Source organism: Strongylocentrotus purpuratus, unplaced genomic scaffold (genome assembly GCF_000002235.5).
Source record: "Strongylocentrotus purpuratus isolate Spur 01 unplaced genomic scaffold, Spur_5.0 spur5_scaffold_19, whole genome shotgun sequence".
Lineage (NCBI taxonomy): Eukaryota > Metazoa > Echinodermata > Echinoidea > Camarodonta > Strongylocentrotidae > Strongylocentrotus > Strongylocentrotus purpuratus.
The window spans coordinates 3,488,209-3,505,691 of record NW_022145604.1 but is presented as its reverse complement, the minus strand read 5'-3'; the positions used below and the strand labels follow the sequence as shown (position 1 = coordinate 3,505,691).

Genomic DNA, 17,483 nt, shown 5'->3' with positions numbered 1-17,483 from the left:
AATGAGTTTCAATGTCATTATCACAGCGGATTAATATCCTATCGTCCTTCGTTAAAGACTCCTGATTTTGTCATATGACGGCCATGTTTTTCACGTTGTTATGCTGTCTTGTGTTTTGTACAGAAAATATCATCTTTTCGCGGTAAAATCAGATATGGATAATAAAGAGTAACTTTCTCGGGAGAGGCTACCATATTTGTCAGTGCAAGTTGACGAAGCTTCAATACCAATCTCCAGTTGACGAACTTATCGTTATTATATGTCACTTGTTTTTATTTTATTTTATTTTTCTTTTTCTTTCTTGTCTTTAATCTTTTTTGAAACAGATAATTTAGCTACATATCTGCAGAAAGGCGAATCACATTTCATCAACATACCGCTCACCCGCACTAGCCGATGGTTCAATGCAAGCTTGGTACAAACAAGTACTATGTATGGTTTTCGAATCGCGTTTCAATATATGGATCTAAGCTATGATGATGAAGTCCAAATAGGGACAGGTAATGATCCGTCTGATATACAATCTGTCACCACAACTATCCATGGAGCCATAGACTACGCTCCTGATGATGTCTATGTAGGTACCAATGAGATGTGGTTTGCTGTCATAGGAGGAAAGAGTTACTCCAGGCTTCAGGTGGAAGCTGAGATCATTCCCTTTGACTTATCAAGTGAGTGTTGGATAAATGTTCTTTTAAAATATCGATGGAATATAACGCTCCGTTCGTTGAAGCAGTAATATTCAACACAAGTCGATTGATGAACGTGAACCATGTTCCCATTTTTACCAGAAATAATAGTATTAATAAGATTAATTCTTAACGCGCCTAATTACTAAAATTAATCTAAGAAAACCTCTTGTAATTATGCAACATGAAGATGATATACCGCCCCGTCCTGTTTGTTTACAGACCGGACCTCATTTCAGCCGGGTCCGGGAATCGTCTTGAACTTGAAACAGGAGATTGAGTTATGTGATTTCGTGCATGCGCAGGCCGATATTTCGCTCGGCTTACCCTTCTTTTAACTTCCGTGGGCTTAGCGTCCTCTTTTCCTTTCGTCTTGTTCTCGAAAGCTTCCGAATGCATAGAGCCCACACGTTCATTCCCTTCTTATCAATATTGATGGGGGGTTGTTTGTCCGGACGCTTAACAAAAATAAAGCCCTCACTTTTGCCTTAGTATTTAACGAAATGTATGCATCAATATCGTCTTTCGTCTTTCATCGTCTTTTAATTTTCTTTCATAATATTGGCTAAAATATGTTACACATTTTTAATAAAATATTGCACGTGTAGGTATTCGAGGTATGAATTCCAAACAATAAATATTAAGAATATAAGCTCACCAAATAAAAACTCCTCCTCTGCGAAACACATGCGATGAAACTTGTTACAATGTGTAATGATATCCAAATGAATTAAATCGATATGACAAGTCCTCTTGATGATAAGTGCAGCTGAATAAACCTAATGTAGTATACAGTTGCATGTAACTAGCAGAAATTGTCTTGCTTCCCAGAGTCAAGTCCTTCTACTAAGATGATGCACAAGGAAAACAAATCTACTTACTTGTGTCATGACCCCCCCGCAAAAATCTACCTCTGGAAAAATGCAAACATGGATGAAATCAGAGAGGAGCTGGAAAGCTTTGCAGAGACACACCTATCTCAGATGTCACTAGAGACTCCAGTTGAAACCCAGTGGTCACAGATAAAAAGCAAGATCCTATCTGTTGTTGAGAACCAAGTCCCATCTAAGATGACGACATGTATATTTAGCCAACCCTGGATTACGGCTAACTTGAAACGACTCTCGAGGAAGAAGAAAAGGGCGTTTAGAAGATCAAGATCAGCTGTTGACAACAGCCAGCCTGACGTTACACGGTACAAAGAAGTGAAGAAAACCATGCAAAGGGAATGCCGCAAAGCCTACCAGACATACATCTCAGATCTGATCTGTGGTGAGGGGCCTAGTGGTGGTTAACGATTCTGGACGTACATCAAGAACAAGCGATGTGATAACACTGGAGTACCCCTCCTTCTGAAAGATGGGATTCTCCACTGTGACAGCCAACCAAAGGCAGTTCTCCTTAATGATCAGTTTTCATCTGTTTTTACCAAAGAAGATCTGAACAGTGTTCCTGATCTAGAGGCTAGAGTCTGAAGACCGGTGTTTGGAAACTGCTGTCAAAGATCATCCCACACAAAGCATCAGGACCTGACAACCTTCCTGCACGCCTCCTCAAAGAGTGTTCGACAGAACTTGCGCCTGTCCTTTCACTGCTGTACCAGTCAACACTACATCAGGGCTGAATCCCTATTCCCTACCGACTGAAATTCAGCTTCTGTAACACCAATCTACAAGAAAGGTAACAGACATGAAGCTTGTAACTACCGACCCGTTTCCCTAACTTCTCTAAACTGTAAGGCCCGTATTCTGAAGTCAGGTTTAACTTTAAACCTAGGTTTAAGTCTAGTCTAAGCCTCGCCTAACTCTCAGATTTAAACCTAGGTTTAATTTTGCGTTTCTGAAGTCAGGTTTAACTTAAACCTAGGTTTAAGCCTGGTCTAACTCTGTGGAAATTGTACACATATTTAAACCTGGGGTACACCTAGTTTAAGTCTGGCTTAAGTCAGGTCTAACTATTTGTTGGAAATTCAGAGGAGAAGAAGACACCATTAAAAGGCATTACGACGAATTATTGCAAATAATGAGACCGGAGAGACCTCTTGTGGAAAGAAAAGAACCTTTCATAATCATTGCGACGATGATTTTTTTTGCATCGCTGTTGTTTTTTAAATACCAAACAAACAGCGATTTGCACTGACTCCAACAGTACAAGGCGACACACACATCGCTTGCGGATGAAAGTGGGCTTTGTGATTTAATGCCTTCGGCAAGTTTGAACATTAATTTGGATACTTCATTTGCTTATTGAATCTTTATGCCTAATATTTTCTAAGTCTTAAGATTTTATATTTTATATAAGATAGTGTGATTTGTATAGTACGACAATACTTGAAACTAAAAAATTGCCAAAGTAAATCGACAACACGTATCACTTTGTTGCAGAGGAAAACAAATATAGATCTAGTAGCCCCATACCTTTAGTTTGACGTTATGCTCACGTAGTTTTGAAACTGTGAGTGCAATGCACATTTTTGAATTGCGTCCCAACGATGTAAACAAATGCGAGTTAAAATAAAACTGTAGACCTAGGCCTAAGGTTGAATTAGAGTTAAGAGTAAATTAATGAAGAGCAAAATCTATATTAATAAGACAATCATGGATTAGCATAATTAAGAGCCAACGAGTGTGTTAAGCCGGAACTCTAGACCTAGTAGAGTTTTGGGTAGAATCTAATCCTACAATTTCTGCCCTAGATCTAGTCTAGACTCTAGACCGATTAGGCGCGCCTAGTCTATTATTAATATTATGATGTCAAAACATCCATAACATCCTAAAGATGCCCCGAAAGATGCACTAGAGGTCTAGATCTAGATCTAGATATCTAGAGATCTAGACCTAAATAAGATTAAAATGACTTAAAGAGAAATGATCACAAATACCTTCTTGATGCAGAATAACTAGTCCAAAGTCAACATTGAAGCTCATATAATATGGTCGAATTTCAAGCGTTTTTTTTAGGACAAACGACAATGCAATATTTCTAAACTGTGTGTACTTGAACGAATGAATGCGCGCACGATCGATGATATGCGCGCACGGTGCAGAAGGAGATCATGATACCCGAGGTATCCGATACCCGACACGTCGGTTCGAAAAAGGATTCCATTGTCCTAAATGATAGAGGTGTTGTGGACGAGTGGATAAGTCACCGGACTGTGGATCACAAGGTCCGTGGTTCAAGTCCTGCCGCAGCACTAATGTCCTTTGGCAAGACATTGATCTACATTTGCCACTCTCCACCCAGGTGTTAAATGGGTACCCGGTAGGATGCGAAAGCTAATGTGGTTAGATTAGCAAGTGTGCGCTTGTAAAAATGACGCCTGGCTGGAATGCTCCCCAGGGAGTGGAGAACGTGCATACAATGTGTGCGGGTAAGCCTGAATCCAATGACCGGGGTAATAATATACTTATCTGTAAAGCGCTTTGAGAGGGCCTCCGGTCCTGAAAAGCGCTATATAAGAACGAGCTATTATTATTATTATTAAAAAAAAACTAAAAATCAAACAAATGAGCTTCTGCAATGTTGACTTTGGACTAGTTATTTTGCATCAAGAAGGTATTTTTGATCATTTTTAGTTTCTCTTTTAGTCATTTAAATCTTATTTAGAGCATTTTTATGATGTTCTGGAAGTTTTGACCAATCTGGGCATACAGAAATTGTAGAATCCTGATTTTTGTATTATTTATTTATTCGTAAAGAACAATTCCACCTCGATTCAGACTTTTTCAGCAGTTTAACAATAAATCAAAGGGTAAAACAAAACAAAAAAATCAGGTCATAACGTTCAATGGTTGCTTCGAAAGAGATTTGTTTGTGTCGAATATTTTAAATTGAAGTTATTAAATTTGCAGCACGAAATCCAGCTATAAAAAAGCCTATATCAGCTACCCTTGAAGATGGATGAGCTGTACTGAGCATGTGCAGTAGAAGCAGACTACATCTCCATGGTAGTTAAACATTGGCTTAACTTTAAACCTGGGTTTTAGACTTAAACCTGGGTTTAACTAAACCTGGCTTTCAGAAACTGAAATGATACTTAGACCTGAAGTCTGGCTTAGTTAAACCCGGGTTTAAAGTTAAACCTAGGTTTAACTAAACCTGACTTCAGAATACGGGCCTAAGACTTTGGAGCACATCATAAAATTCTCAGAGATCATGAACCACCTGGAATCTAACGGCATTCTATCCGAAAAGCAGCATGGATTCCGTAAACACCATTCATGTGAATCCCAGCTGCTGTTAACTATCAATGACCTTGGCAAAGGACTGGACAATAAGCAGCAGATCGATGCAGTGCTGTTAGATTTTTCAAAGGCACTTGAAAAAGTACCACATGAAAGACTCCTGAGCAAACTAGCCTATTATGGTGTCCAGGGTAACCTCCTCTGTTGAGTCTTTAGATCGTGTACAACAGGTTATACTGGATGGAACAAGTTCTATTCCGGCAGGTGTGACCTCGGGCGTATCACAAGGGATTGTCCTGGCCCCCTTCTCTTCTTTGCTTACATCAATGATCTGCCAGACTGTGTCCGTTCAGAAGCTCGGATGTTTACAGATGATTGTCTACTATACCGACACATTAACTCACAAGCCGACGCAGACACACTCCAAGAAGATCTTAACCACCTGCCAGACTGGGAAACCAAGTGGCATGTGTCTTTTAACCCAAGCAAGTGTGAAGTCCTCAGAGTGACCAACAAGGTGAAAAATGTCATCCGTTCACCTTACTTACTCCATGGAGTTGAGCTTCCAACTGTAGACAATGCCAAATACCTTGGAGTACACATCAACTGCAAGCTAAGCTGGAAGACACATGTAGACAACACATGCAAGCAGGCCAACAGCACACAAGGGCTCCTTCAGAGAAATCTGCATGGCTGCCCCAAGAAAATTAAGGAACAAGCCTTCATGACACATGTACGCCCCATCCTTGACTATGCCTCAACAGCTTGGGACCCTCACTGCCAAGACCAAATTCGAAAACTCGAAATGGTTCAGAGGCGAGTTGCTCGGTTCACTCTAGGAGACCATCACCCAAGACACAGTGTTTATACCGAAATGCTCCACCTTCTAAAATGGCAGTCTCTCTCCGAAAGAAGAGCTCATCTGAAAGTTACCATGCTATATCGTATCTTGCATGGATTAATTGCCATTCCTCCTGAACCACCCTACATCCCAGTATTACGATCATCTGGAAGACGACAAGCTCAATACCGACATCAACTCTGCAGGACCTCTGGGTATCAAAACTCCTTCTTCCCCAGTGCCATCTGCTTATGGAACCAGCTCCCTACCACTGTGACAGCAGCTTCTTCTCTGGAACAGTACAAGGGGCAGCTGATTGGGGTGACTCTGCGTCAAAACTAGCTGGAGGAGGAGTTATTTTTACTTGCACAATGAACACTTTTTAGTTTTTACTACTAAATTCTAAAACCGTTTGGGACCTCTTTTTTGGAGGCTCACACAATGCAGCATGGCACACTCGTTCACATCACTACACAACACTACGAAAATACTCTACCGAGGACTGTACTTGCACGGGAAGAAGAAGAAGAAGAAGAAGGAAAGAGAGAGAGAGAGAGAGAGAGAGAGAAAGAAGGGAAAGGGAAGGGAAAGAGGAGAGAAAGGGAAAGAAAGAAGTGGAAGAAGAAAAGAAAAGGGGGAAAGAAGGAGATCGGGGAAGTGGGGCCGAAAGGGCCTTGCCTCCCAATTTGTTGCCTCCCCCCCTCCCCCTCCCCCATCACAAAAATAAGAGAGAAGGAAGCAAAGGGAAAGAAAAAAGAAAAGGAGGAGATAAAGGGAAGGAAATAAGAGGAAGAAGAAAAGAAAAGAAGGGGGTGTAAAGGTGGTCTTTGCCCCCCCCCCCCCCGCCCCTGCCAAAAAAGAGAAGGAAGGGAAAGGGAATGAGAAGCTGAACCAAAAAAAAAGGAAGAAGAAAAGAAAAGGGTGAAAAGAAGGGAGATCAGTTAGGAATAATCCGGCCAACAACGTGTGGATTGGGGGGGGGGGGCGAAAGGCGCTTGCCTCCCCTCCCAGCAAACTTAAAAGAGAGAGAAGGAAGGGAAGGGAAAGGGAAAGAGAAGGGAAAGCGAAAGAAGTAAGGTTGGGGAAATCATTCGAGATTTTCCCGCCAACAAGGTGTAATATTTTTTTTTTTTTTTTTTTTTGGGGGGGGGGGGGGGGTGGGCATTTGCCCCTCCCCCAATGAAATTCGATACCGGTGATTTACAAATGTTGCTGAAATTACGTCATTTTCCGAGATTTTTCCTCCAGTTTTTAGTAAATTATACTTTTTTATGTGTTTGTTGGAAAATGACAAATTCCAAAAATTCACAGTCAGGCAAGAAATATGCTTGTTTAGAGGCCTACATGTCAGGGCCAGCGTAATGGCGGGGCTCGGTGGCCTCGAGCCCCCCCCCCCCACACACACACACTTTTTTGGAAAAAAAACTTTTTAAAGGGAAAGAGAAACAAAGAAAAAAAGAATAGTGACCTGATAGTGTCACAAAATAATGAGGAATCAAAATATGCCTAAAACCCTTGACCTTCCATGGGCGCTGTCCCCTGGATTCCACATAGGGCCCTAAGGCGGGCCACTGGATGCTGATTTGACGGTAATTTAATGCCTACAACCCCTAAGCTTCTCGGGGCTCCGCGCCCTGGACCCCAAGCAAATTAGTGTCCTGCCAGTGTTACAAATAAGGTATTAAAAAATTGCTCATCTGACATAATTTCAAATTTGCCCCCCCCCCAAGAAATCCTGGATCCGCTCCTGGTTGCCATGACACAACAACATCTACTAGGGTACAGTAGATAGATAGAATTTTTTATTGATCCATATTCAAAACATAGAAAATTGGCCTCCACTGGCAGCACGTAAGCAAAATGCAACGTAGTTACAAGATAATTGATAAACACTTAGGTGTATACGTCACATAATGTACAAATTCACACGAGAGTCATGACTTAAAAAGTTACGTAATAATAGGGAAAACCTAAGAAAGGAGTCGACATTTAAAGATTGAGAAGAGAGAAAGAGGTCGAAAGGAGACCAGATTGAAGAGCGAAATAGTAAGAAGAGAGAGAGGGGGAGAGAGAGAAATGGAGGGGAGAGATTTAGAGAGAGAGAGAGAGAGAAAGGGGGTGGGAGAAAGAACAATACTGGACACGGTGGAGGAGGGAAAGGAGAGGGGAGGATATAAATAGAGGGAGGGGGATAGAAAAAGGAAAAGGAAGGGGGACAAATTGTAAGCGACACATATAGATAAATTGTTTACTGTGTATTTAAAAAGTAATATTATAGTTATTGTTTTGTTACTTTGTTTAATTGAACTCAAGATCAATCCAAAAATCAAAAATTCGTGCATATATTATTGAGTGCTTTTCATTTTTCTTATAAAGTTGTTCTTAAACCACCGTGTATAATTCTGCTGCAATAACATAATTTAGCTCAACTTTAATTTAAAATGTAATGTGGAAACTCAACCGTTATAAGACTTTGTGTATGCTCTTAGGCATTATACATCACCTTATATGAAATGCTTTTATGATATATATTTAATGTAATAATTCCATTCAACATAATTTGACCTTACCTGTCACACAACTGACACACCTGCATGTATACTTTTTCAGTCTATCGATCTCATTTTAACAATTGCAATATAACAATTTCCCCCCCTCTCTCTCTCTCTATACATATATGTATATATTTTTGTTTTAATAATTTGTTGGTATTTAAAGATTATTTTTACTTACAATAATTGGTTCAATATTTCAAGTAACTGTTATAGGTTGTTCATCCATCTATTATCAATTATTTATATATGTATATAACTTTAGGTATGAACAATAATGTTAACTTTATCTTTTATCATTTTTATTGTACATTTATATGATCATTCCTGTTTTATGCACATTTTATGTAAACATTGCATTATTGGTCCCTGGACTACAGCATTGTACATTGTATATGTTGATATTAATAAACCGAAATTGAATTAAATTGAATTGAATAGACCAGTTTCGCAACGTGTCCACGTCGGATGCGCAGGTCCCCGCGAAGCGCCCTGACACGGCTGACTCCACCCACCCGCCAGGAACAATCGTATCCCAACAGGCAGAATGCGAATTGTAGCCGCTACCAGGCTGGCAATACATTAGAGCTCGCCCAACCTAGCAACAACCAATGCACGCAACTCACACCCCGCCCACCGAAACACAACCACTCCCAACAGGCGAATGGAGCCTCCCGCATCCAGGCACCCCGACAAAGACCCACGCACCCAACCCAAACACCCTACTGAAACCGGTCCATTAGGCCTAACAAAAAAACATCATTTTGTTGTCCTCGATCGCTTTTCTGGAGTAGGGGCGGGCGGGCGGATTTTTTTTTTTCTTTTTTTTCTTCTCCATTTAAAAAAAATAAATAAATAAATTTGTTTTCCATTCAAAAAAATAAATCATTAGGATGTTGAGCATTTAAACAAACAAATTCTATAAAACACTTTAATATAGTAAAAGTCTAGTTTAATGTACAATGAATATCAAGACCAACACAGAAAGTATTTTTGGTTTTGAAAAACAGCACCTTTTAAATCTCCATTGTACTACTTATAGCTACTTGCGCCCTCTATGTAGCAAACAATGCCTAATCGGTGACCATTGGTCCCCCATGATCCTTTTTATCTTATATTAACTGAGAGCTGATTGGATGAGAGAACCACCTGTCCAGTCACCTTGCACGGTGGTCTAATCCCTCCTATAAACTAGCACAGATGGGCTTTAAAATGAGTTTAAGAATGCTCAGAACCTGATTTGAATGAAAAGCATTTTGACATAGAAATAGAAAAATAGCAAGTTTAATAAATACCTAATTGCATACTGAAAAGTCCAAACTGGCAACGTCCCGCATTTTGATTCTTGCAAATGCATGAAATGGTATTGCTCCCCCCCCCCAAAAAAAAAAAAAAATAATAATAATAATAATAATAAAAAAAAAAAATAATAATAAATAAATTTAAAAAAAAAAATTAAAAAAAAATAAAATAAAATACAAATTTAAAAAAAAATGGAGAAAAAAAATGAAGACAAAAAATGGGGAAAAAAATACGAGCGGCCCGAAAATGACGAGCGGGCGGTCGAGGAGAACCAAAAAATTTTTTTTTGTGGGGGGGGGGGCCTTATGTGGCACATTTAAACAAAAACGGCTTTATAAATACTAATTATGCGTAACAGAGCAGAGACAAGATTAAGCAGGAGGTCAATTGGCAGGTGTTAGAATTACATGGAAAATATATAACTGGCTGGCAAAGGGACTGTTAAAGGGTCGATTCGTCACCAATAGGGTCATCGTGTATCGTCTAACATTAGCATTAAACATATGAATAACATTCGGCACAAAGGATTTTCTGTAACGACAGCGGTTGCTCTTGGGTACGCGTAGGCGAATACCTGAACGATTAAATCAAAAGAAATGATGTAATGGATGTGATGAGTCATTCATTATTGTATGAACTTTAAGTAACCATGGACCTATTACGGATGGACATTAGACGTGATTCTTTAGTTTGATCCAATGATAGTCACCGCCTTCTGATAATGTGCATCTTAATTAGAACATTCAGCAGAGTTGTAACTTACAACCGCTTCCCTCGAAAAAAGAGACATATACAGATTGGGATAAACCTACCTACTTTTTTGATTTGTCAATCTTTGATATAAAATTCTTAAATTGTCTGTCCATCACCTAATATTACTTTGATATTTCGCTCATTCATATATGTCCACGTGTACGGTAAAGATTCGTCGTGAATTTAAGGATATTTTCTCTACTCTGTGCAGTTGACTGTTCTGGTAGCAACCCATGTCAGAACGGAGGTACCTGTGAGGACAATGCATGTACATGTGTCGCGGGTTTTAATGGAGTTGTTTGTAGTACAGGTATGACAATTAATTGTCACATACACTGTCGCTCATAACGTTGGAATATTTGTTATACTCAATTTATGGAATTATTTTCACAATGATTTATTCCTAATAGATCTAGATTATAGGATACATTCTCAGGAATGGAACGGAATGTAGAGCCATTTTATTGCTTTGAAACGATTTCCATTCGCTTAAAATGTAATTAAATTGTAATAATATAGTTGGGAGAATTAAGGAATCGATCAGTTTTTCTCAATTTGTACCATGAATAATGGTCCGTTTTCACTCAAATTTTTAGATTATCTTTAATTGTACATCTAGCATTGGAGTCACTACCTTAGCACCACTATCTCTTATCTAAACAAATATTACCAAGTCCCTTTAAGGGCGTACGTTCCCTAGTTGATAAGCGTATTAGCATACACATGCTTTAGTAGTCACGCAAAACAAACACTGGCAATTTATTATTCAATAAAATCTAAGAATGTAAACTATTATCTAGATCTATAAGGAATAGATCATGGTCTAAATAATTTCATAAATTGGGGTTTAAAAAAATATTCCAACGTTGTGAGCGATAGTGTATTTTAAGTGCTATTGGGATTCATCGTATACGTCAAATATTATATTGGTTAAAAGGAAGTTAATAGTTAATTAATGATAACAAGATTAATACCATGATCCCGTCATATCACGCCTCGAATCTTTCTGTCTATTTTTAACATCAACATTTTAACATTCAACCGCCCCCCCCCCCCGAAAAAAGAGTGATAAAAAGACAAGAGGGGAAACCTTACGTACTTTGTAATCTGACATTATTTAATACTTCATTAGTAATTGTAATTGTAATTATTTTGATATTTTATTCTTGTCATTAATGTAATTCCAAGTGAACGGTGAGTGTAAAAGATTCATCATAAATTTGAATATATTTTCTCTATTCTCTGTAGTTGACTGTTCTGGGAGCAACCCATGTCGGAACGGAGGTACCTGTAAGAACAATGCATGTAAATGTGCTGCAAGATTTAATGGAGCTTTGTGTGGTACAGGTATGGACATTTATTGTAAAATTATGTTAAGTGCTATCGGAATTCATCGTTTACGTCAAATGTTGTTTTGGTTTTAAAGACATTTATGGTTACTCAATAATAACAAGATTCATGCCATGATACCGTCATATCGTGCCTCGAAACTTTTTATCTATTTCTACATCAACATTATAACATTCAACCTTCCTCCGCACCCCCCCCCCCGAAAAAAGAGTGGCATAAAGATGGGGGAATCATACGTACTTTGTAATTTAAAATTCTTTAATACAGCACTCTTTAAATTTGTGTTCATCACTCTATATTATTTTGATAGTTTATTATTGGCCGTAATGTATGTCCACGTAAACGGTGAATGTTTGGATTCGTCATGAATTTATAGATATTTTCTCTATTTTTTGTAGTTGCCTGTTCTAGGTGGGAACCATGTCGGAACGGAGGTACCTGTGAGAACAATGCATGTACATGTGCTGCGGGATTTGATGGAGATTTGTGTAGTACAGGTATGGACATTTATTGTCACATATGCCATTGCTTTCGGGAGTCATCGTATACGTCAAATATTTCTTTTGGTTTGAAGGAAATTAATTTTTTTAAATGATAACAAGAGTTATGCCATGATATCATCTAATCGGCCATTTACCTTTTTATTTATTTGACATAAACACTATAACATTCAACCCCGCCCCCTTTCCCCTCCTCCCGAAAAAAAGAGTATTATAAAGAAGTTGGGAATTCTACGTACCATGTAATTTGACATTCTTTAATACATCATTCTTAAAATTTGTGTTCATCACCCAATATTATTTATACATATTATTGTTGGGTTTACTGTATATCCATGTGAACGGTTGAGTGCTAAGATTCATAAGGGACTTGGTTTAAAGGAAATTAATTGTTAATCAATGATAACAAGATTCATGCCATGATATCGAAATATCGCGCCTTGAACCTTTTTTATTTTTTCGACATCAACATAATAACATTCACCCTTCCCCTCCTTCCCCCAAAAGAGTGGTATAAAAACGGGGGGGGGGGCATCCTACGTACCATGTCATTTGAAATTCTTCGATACATCATTTTTAAAATTTGTGTTCATCACCCAATATTATTTTGATATTTTATCCTCGCCATTCACGTTTTAGCACGTGAAGGGTGAGTGTTAAGATTCGTCATGAATTTAAAGATATTTTCTCTATTCTGTGTAGTTGACTGTTCTGGGAGCAACCCATGTCGGAACGGAGGTACCTGTGAGAACAATGCATGTACATGTGCTGCGGGATTCGATGGCGCTTTGTGTGGTACAGGTATGGACATTTATTGTAACATACACTGTTGCTCAAAGTTAGATTTTTGTTTACCCCAATTTATGGAATTATTTTGACAATGATTTATTCCTAATAGATCTAGATAATAGTATACATTCTCAGGAATGGAATGGAATTTAGAGCCATTTTATTGCTTTGAAACGATTTCCATTCACTTAAAATGTAATTAAATTGTAATAATATAGTTGGGAGAATTAAGGAATCGATCAGTTTTTCTCAATTTGTACCATGAATAATGGTCCGTTTTCACTCAAATTTTCAGATTATCTTTAATTGTACATCTAGCATTGGAGTCACTACCTTAGCACCACTATCTCTTATCTAAAAAAATATTACCAAGTCCCTTTAAGGGCTCACGTTCCCTAGTTGATAAGCATATTAGCATACACATGCTTTAGTAATCACGAAAAACAAACAGTGGCAATTTATTATTCAATAAAATCTGAGAAAGTAAACTATTATCTAGATCTATTAGGAATAGATCATAGTCAAAATAATTTCATAAATTGGGGTTTAAAAAAATATTCCAACGTTGTGAGCGATAGTGTATTTTATGTGCTATCGGGATTCGTCGTATACGTCAAATATTATTTTGGTTAAAAGGAAGTTAATAGTTAATTAATGATAACAAGATTAATACCATGATCCCGTCATATCACGTCTCGAATCTTTCTGTCTATTTTTAACATCAACATTTTAACATTCAACCGCCCCCCTCCGAAAAAAGAGTGATAAAAAGATAAGAGGGGAAACCTTACGTACTTTGTAATCTGACATTATTTAATGCTTCATTAGTAATTGTAATTGTAATTATTTTGATATTTTATTCTTGTCATTAATGTAATTCCAAGTGAACGGTGAGTGTAAAGGTTCATCATAAATTTGAATATACTTTCTCTATTCTGTGTAGTTGACTGTTCTGGGAGCAACCCATGTCGGAACGGAGGTACCTGTAAGAACAATGCATGTAAATGTCCTGCAAGATTTAATGGAGCTTTGTGTAGTACAGGTATGGACATTTATTGTAAAATTATGTTAAGTGCTATCGGAATTCATCGTATACGTCAAATGTTGTTTGGGTTTTAAAGAAATTTATGGTTGCTCAATAATAACAAGATTAATGCCATGATACGGTCATATCGTGCCTCGAAACTTTTTATCTATTTCTACATCAACATTATAACATTCAACCTTCCTCCGCCCCCCCCCCCCCGAAAAAAGAGTGGCATAAAGACGGGGGAATCATACGTACTTTGTAATTTAAAATTCTTTAATACAGCACTCTTTAAATTTGTGTTCATCACTCTATATTATTTTGATAGTTTATTATTGGCCGTAATGTATGTCCACGTAAACGGTGAATGTTTAGATTCGTCATGAATTTATAGATATTTTCTCTATTTTTTTGTAGTTGCCTGTTCTAGGAGACACCCATGTCGGAACGGAGGTACCTGTGAGAACAATGCATGTACATGTGCTGCGGGATTTGATGGAGCTTTGTGTGGTACAGGTATGGACATTTATTGTAACATACACTGTTGCTCATAAAGTTAGATTTTTGTTTACCCCAATTTATGGAATTATTTTGACAATGATTTATTCCTAATAGATCTAGATAATAGTATACATTCTCAGGAATGGAATGGAATGTAGAGCCATTTTATTGCTTTGAAACGATTTCCATTCACTTAAAATGTAATTAAATTGTAATAATATAGTTGGGAGAATTAAGGAATCGATCAGTTTTTCTCAATTTGTACCATGAATAATGATCCGTTTTCACTCAAATTTTCAGATTATCTTTAATTGTACATCTTGCATTGGAGTCACTACCTTAGCACCACTATCTCTTATCTAAAAAAATATTATCAAGTCCCTTTAAGGGCGTACGTTCCCTAGTTGATAAGCATGTTAGCATACACATGCTTTAGTAGTCACGCAAAACAAACACTGGCAATTTATTATTCAATAAAATCTGAGAATGTAAACTATTATCTAGATCTATAAGGAATAGATCATAGTCAAAATAATTTCATAAATTGGGGTTTAAAAAAATATTCCAACGTTGTGAGCGATAGTGTATTTTACGTGCTATCGGGATTCATCGTATACGTCAAATATTATATTGGTTAAAAGGAAGTTAATAGTTAATTAATGATAACAAGATTAATACCATGGTCCCGTCATATCACGCCTCGAATCTTTCTGTCTATTTTTAACATCAACATTTTAACATTCAACCGCCCCCCCCCCCCCGAAAAAAGAGTGATAAAAAGACAAGAGGGGAAACCTTACGTACTTTGTAATCTGGCATTATTTAATGCTTCATTAGTAATTGTAATTGTAATTATTTTGATATTTTATTCTTGTCATTAATGTAATTCCAAGTGAACGGTGAGTGTAAAGATTCATCATAATTTTGAATATATTTTCTCTATTCTCTGTAGTTGACTGTTCTGGGAGCAACCCATGTCGGAACGGAGGTACCTGTAAGAACAATGCATGTAAATGTCCTGCAAGATTTAATGGAGCTTTGTGTAGTACAGGTATGGACATTTATTGTAAAATTATGTTAAGTGCTATCGGAATTCATCGTATACGTCAAATGTTGTTTGGGTTTTAAAGAAATTTATGGTTACTCAATAATAACAAGATTAATGCCATGATACCGTCATATCGTGCCTCGAAACTTTTTATCTATTTCTACATCAACATTATAACATTCAACCTTCCTCCGCCCCCCCCCCCCCCCGAAAAAAGAGTGGCATAAAGACGGGGGAATCATACGTACTTTGTAATTTAAAATTCTTTAATACAGCACTCTTTAAATTTGTGTTCATCACTCTATATTATTTTGATAGTTTATTATTGGCCGTAATGTATGTCCACGTAAACGGTGAATGTTTAGATTCGTCATGAATTTATAGATATTTTCTCTATTTTTTTGTAGTTGCCTGTTCTAGGAGACACCCATGTCGGAACGGAGGTACCTGTAAGAAAAAAGCATGTAAATGTGCTGCGGGATTTAATGGAGATTTGTGTAGTACAGGTATGGACATTTATTGTCACATATGCCATTGCTTTCGGGAGTCTTCGTATACGTCAAATATTTGTTTTGGTTTGAAGGAAATCAATGCTTTTTAAATGATAACAAGAGTTATGCCATGTTATCATCTAATCGGCCATTTACCTTTTTATTTATTTGACATAAACACTATAACATTCAACCCCGCCCCCTTTCCCCTCCTCCCGAAAAAAGAGTATTATAAAGAAGTTGGTAATTCTACGTACCATGTAATTTGACATTCTTTAATACATCATTCTTAAAATTTGTGTTCATCACCCAATATTATTTTGATATTTTATCCTCGTCATTCACGTTTTAGCACGTGAAGGGTGAGTGTTAAGATTCGTCATGAATTTAAAGATATTTTCTCTATTCTGTGTAGTTGACTGTTCTGGGAGCAACCCATGTCGGAACGGAGGTACCTGTGAGAACAATGCATGTACATGTGCTGCGGGATTTGATGGAGCTTTGTGTAGTACAGGTATGGACATTTATTGTCACATATGCCATTGCCTTCGGGAGTCATCGTATACGTCAAATATTTCTTTTGGTTTGAAGGAAATTAATGCTTTTTAAATGATAACAAGAGTTATGCCATGATATCATCTAATCGGCCATTTACCTTTTTATTTATTTGACATAAATACTATTACATGAACCCCCCCCCCCCTCCCGAAAAAAGATTATTATAAAGAAGTTGGGAATTCTACATACAATGTAATTTGACATTCTTTAATATACCATTCTTCAAAATTGTGTTTATCGCCCAATGTTATTTTGATATTTTATTATTGGCTTTACTGTATTTCCGTGTGAACGGTGACTGCTAAGATTCATAAGGGACTTCGTTGAAAGGAAAATAATGGTTAATTTATGATAACAATGATACATCATTCTTCAAATTTTTGTTTATCACCTAATATTATTTTGATATTTTATTCTCGTCATTCACGTGTTTCTACGTGAAGGGTGAGTGTTAAAGATACGTCATGAATTTAAAGATATTTTCTGTATTCTCTGTAGTTGACTGTTCTGGGAGCAACCCATGTCGGAACGGAGGTGTCTGTGAGAACAATGCATGTACATGTGCTGCGGGGTTCGATGGAGCTTTGTGTAATCAGGGCATGTGAGTTAAAGTCTCACCTCCCTGGTGTAATACAGGTTAGAAAATACATTGTAACATATTGTTATGTAGTAGTTGTATCAGGGCTCACCTCCCTGGTTGTATCACTCCCCACTTCCTTCAGTCATTTACCTTTCATTCACCTTTCTCCCACCTGCTCCATGACAAAACAGAACCCCATTATCCCATTACTTTTATTATAAACAATTGACCATTAATGATCACCCAAGATTTTGATTCAAGGATCGAACCACATTCCAATAATTATGACTCATAGGCCCAAACCCCAGTTACTTA

The 17,483-nt window shown here is 37.5% G+C and overlaps 1 protein-coding gene across 3 annotated transcripts in view; it reads left to right on the top strand.

Moving 5' to 3' along the window:
- The window catches only part of LOC100888963, a 76,987-nt gene extending 59,710 nt beyond the window's left edge, over positions 1-17,277 (top strand). Inside the window, exons 12-21 of one of the 3 annotated variants that reach the window (XM_030990047.1) lie at positions 327-671; positions 10,536-10,634; positions 11,573-11,671; positions 12,877-12,975; positions 13,907-14,005; positions 14,408-14,506; positions 15,444-15,542; positions 15,947-16,045; positions 16,446-16,544; positions 17,087-17,277. In XM_030990047.1, the coding sequence (XP_030845907.1) occupies positions 327-671; positions 10,536-10,634; positions 11,573-11,671; positions 12,877-12,975; positions 13,907-14,005; positions 14,408-14,506; positions 15,444-15,542; positions 15,947-16,045; positions 16,446-16,544; positions 17,087-17,193 (1,244 nt within the window). In that variant the 3' untranslated portion in view covers positions 17,194-17,277. The remainder of the gene's footprint in view (positions 1-326; positions 672-10,535; positions 10,635-11,572; positions 11,672-12,876; positions 12,976-13,906; positions 14,006-14,407; positions 14,507-15,443; positions 15,543-15,946; positions 16,046-16,445; positions 16,545-17,086) is intronic. The other 2 variants (XM_030990049.1, XM_030990048.1) reach the window with 2 other exon arrangements.
- The last annotated feature ends 206 nt before the right edge of the window (positions 17,278-17,483 follow it).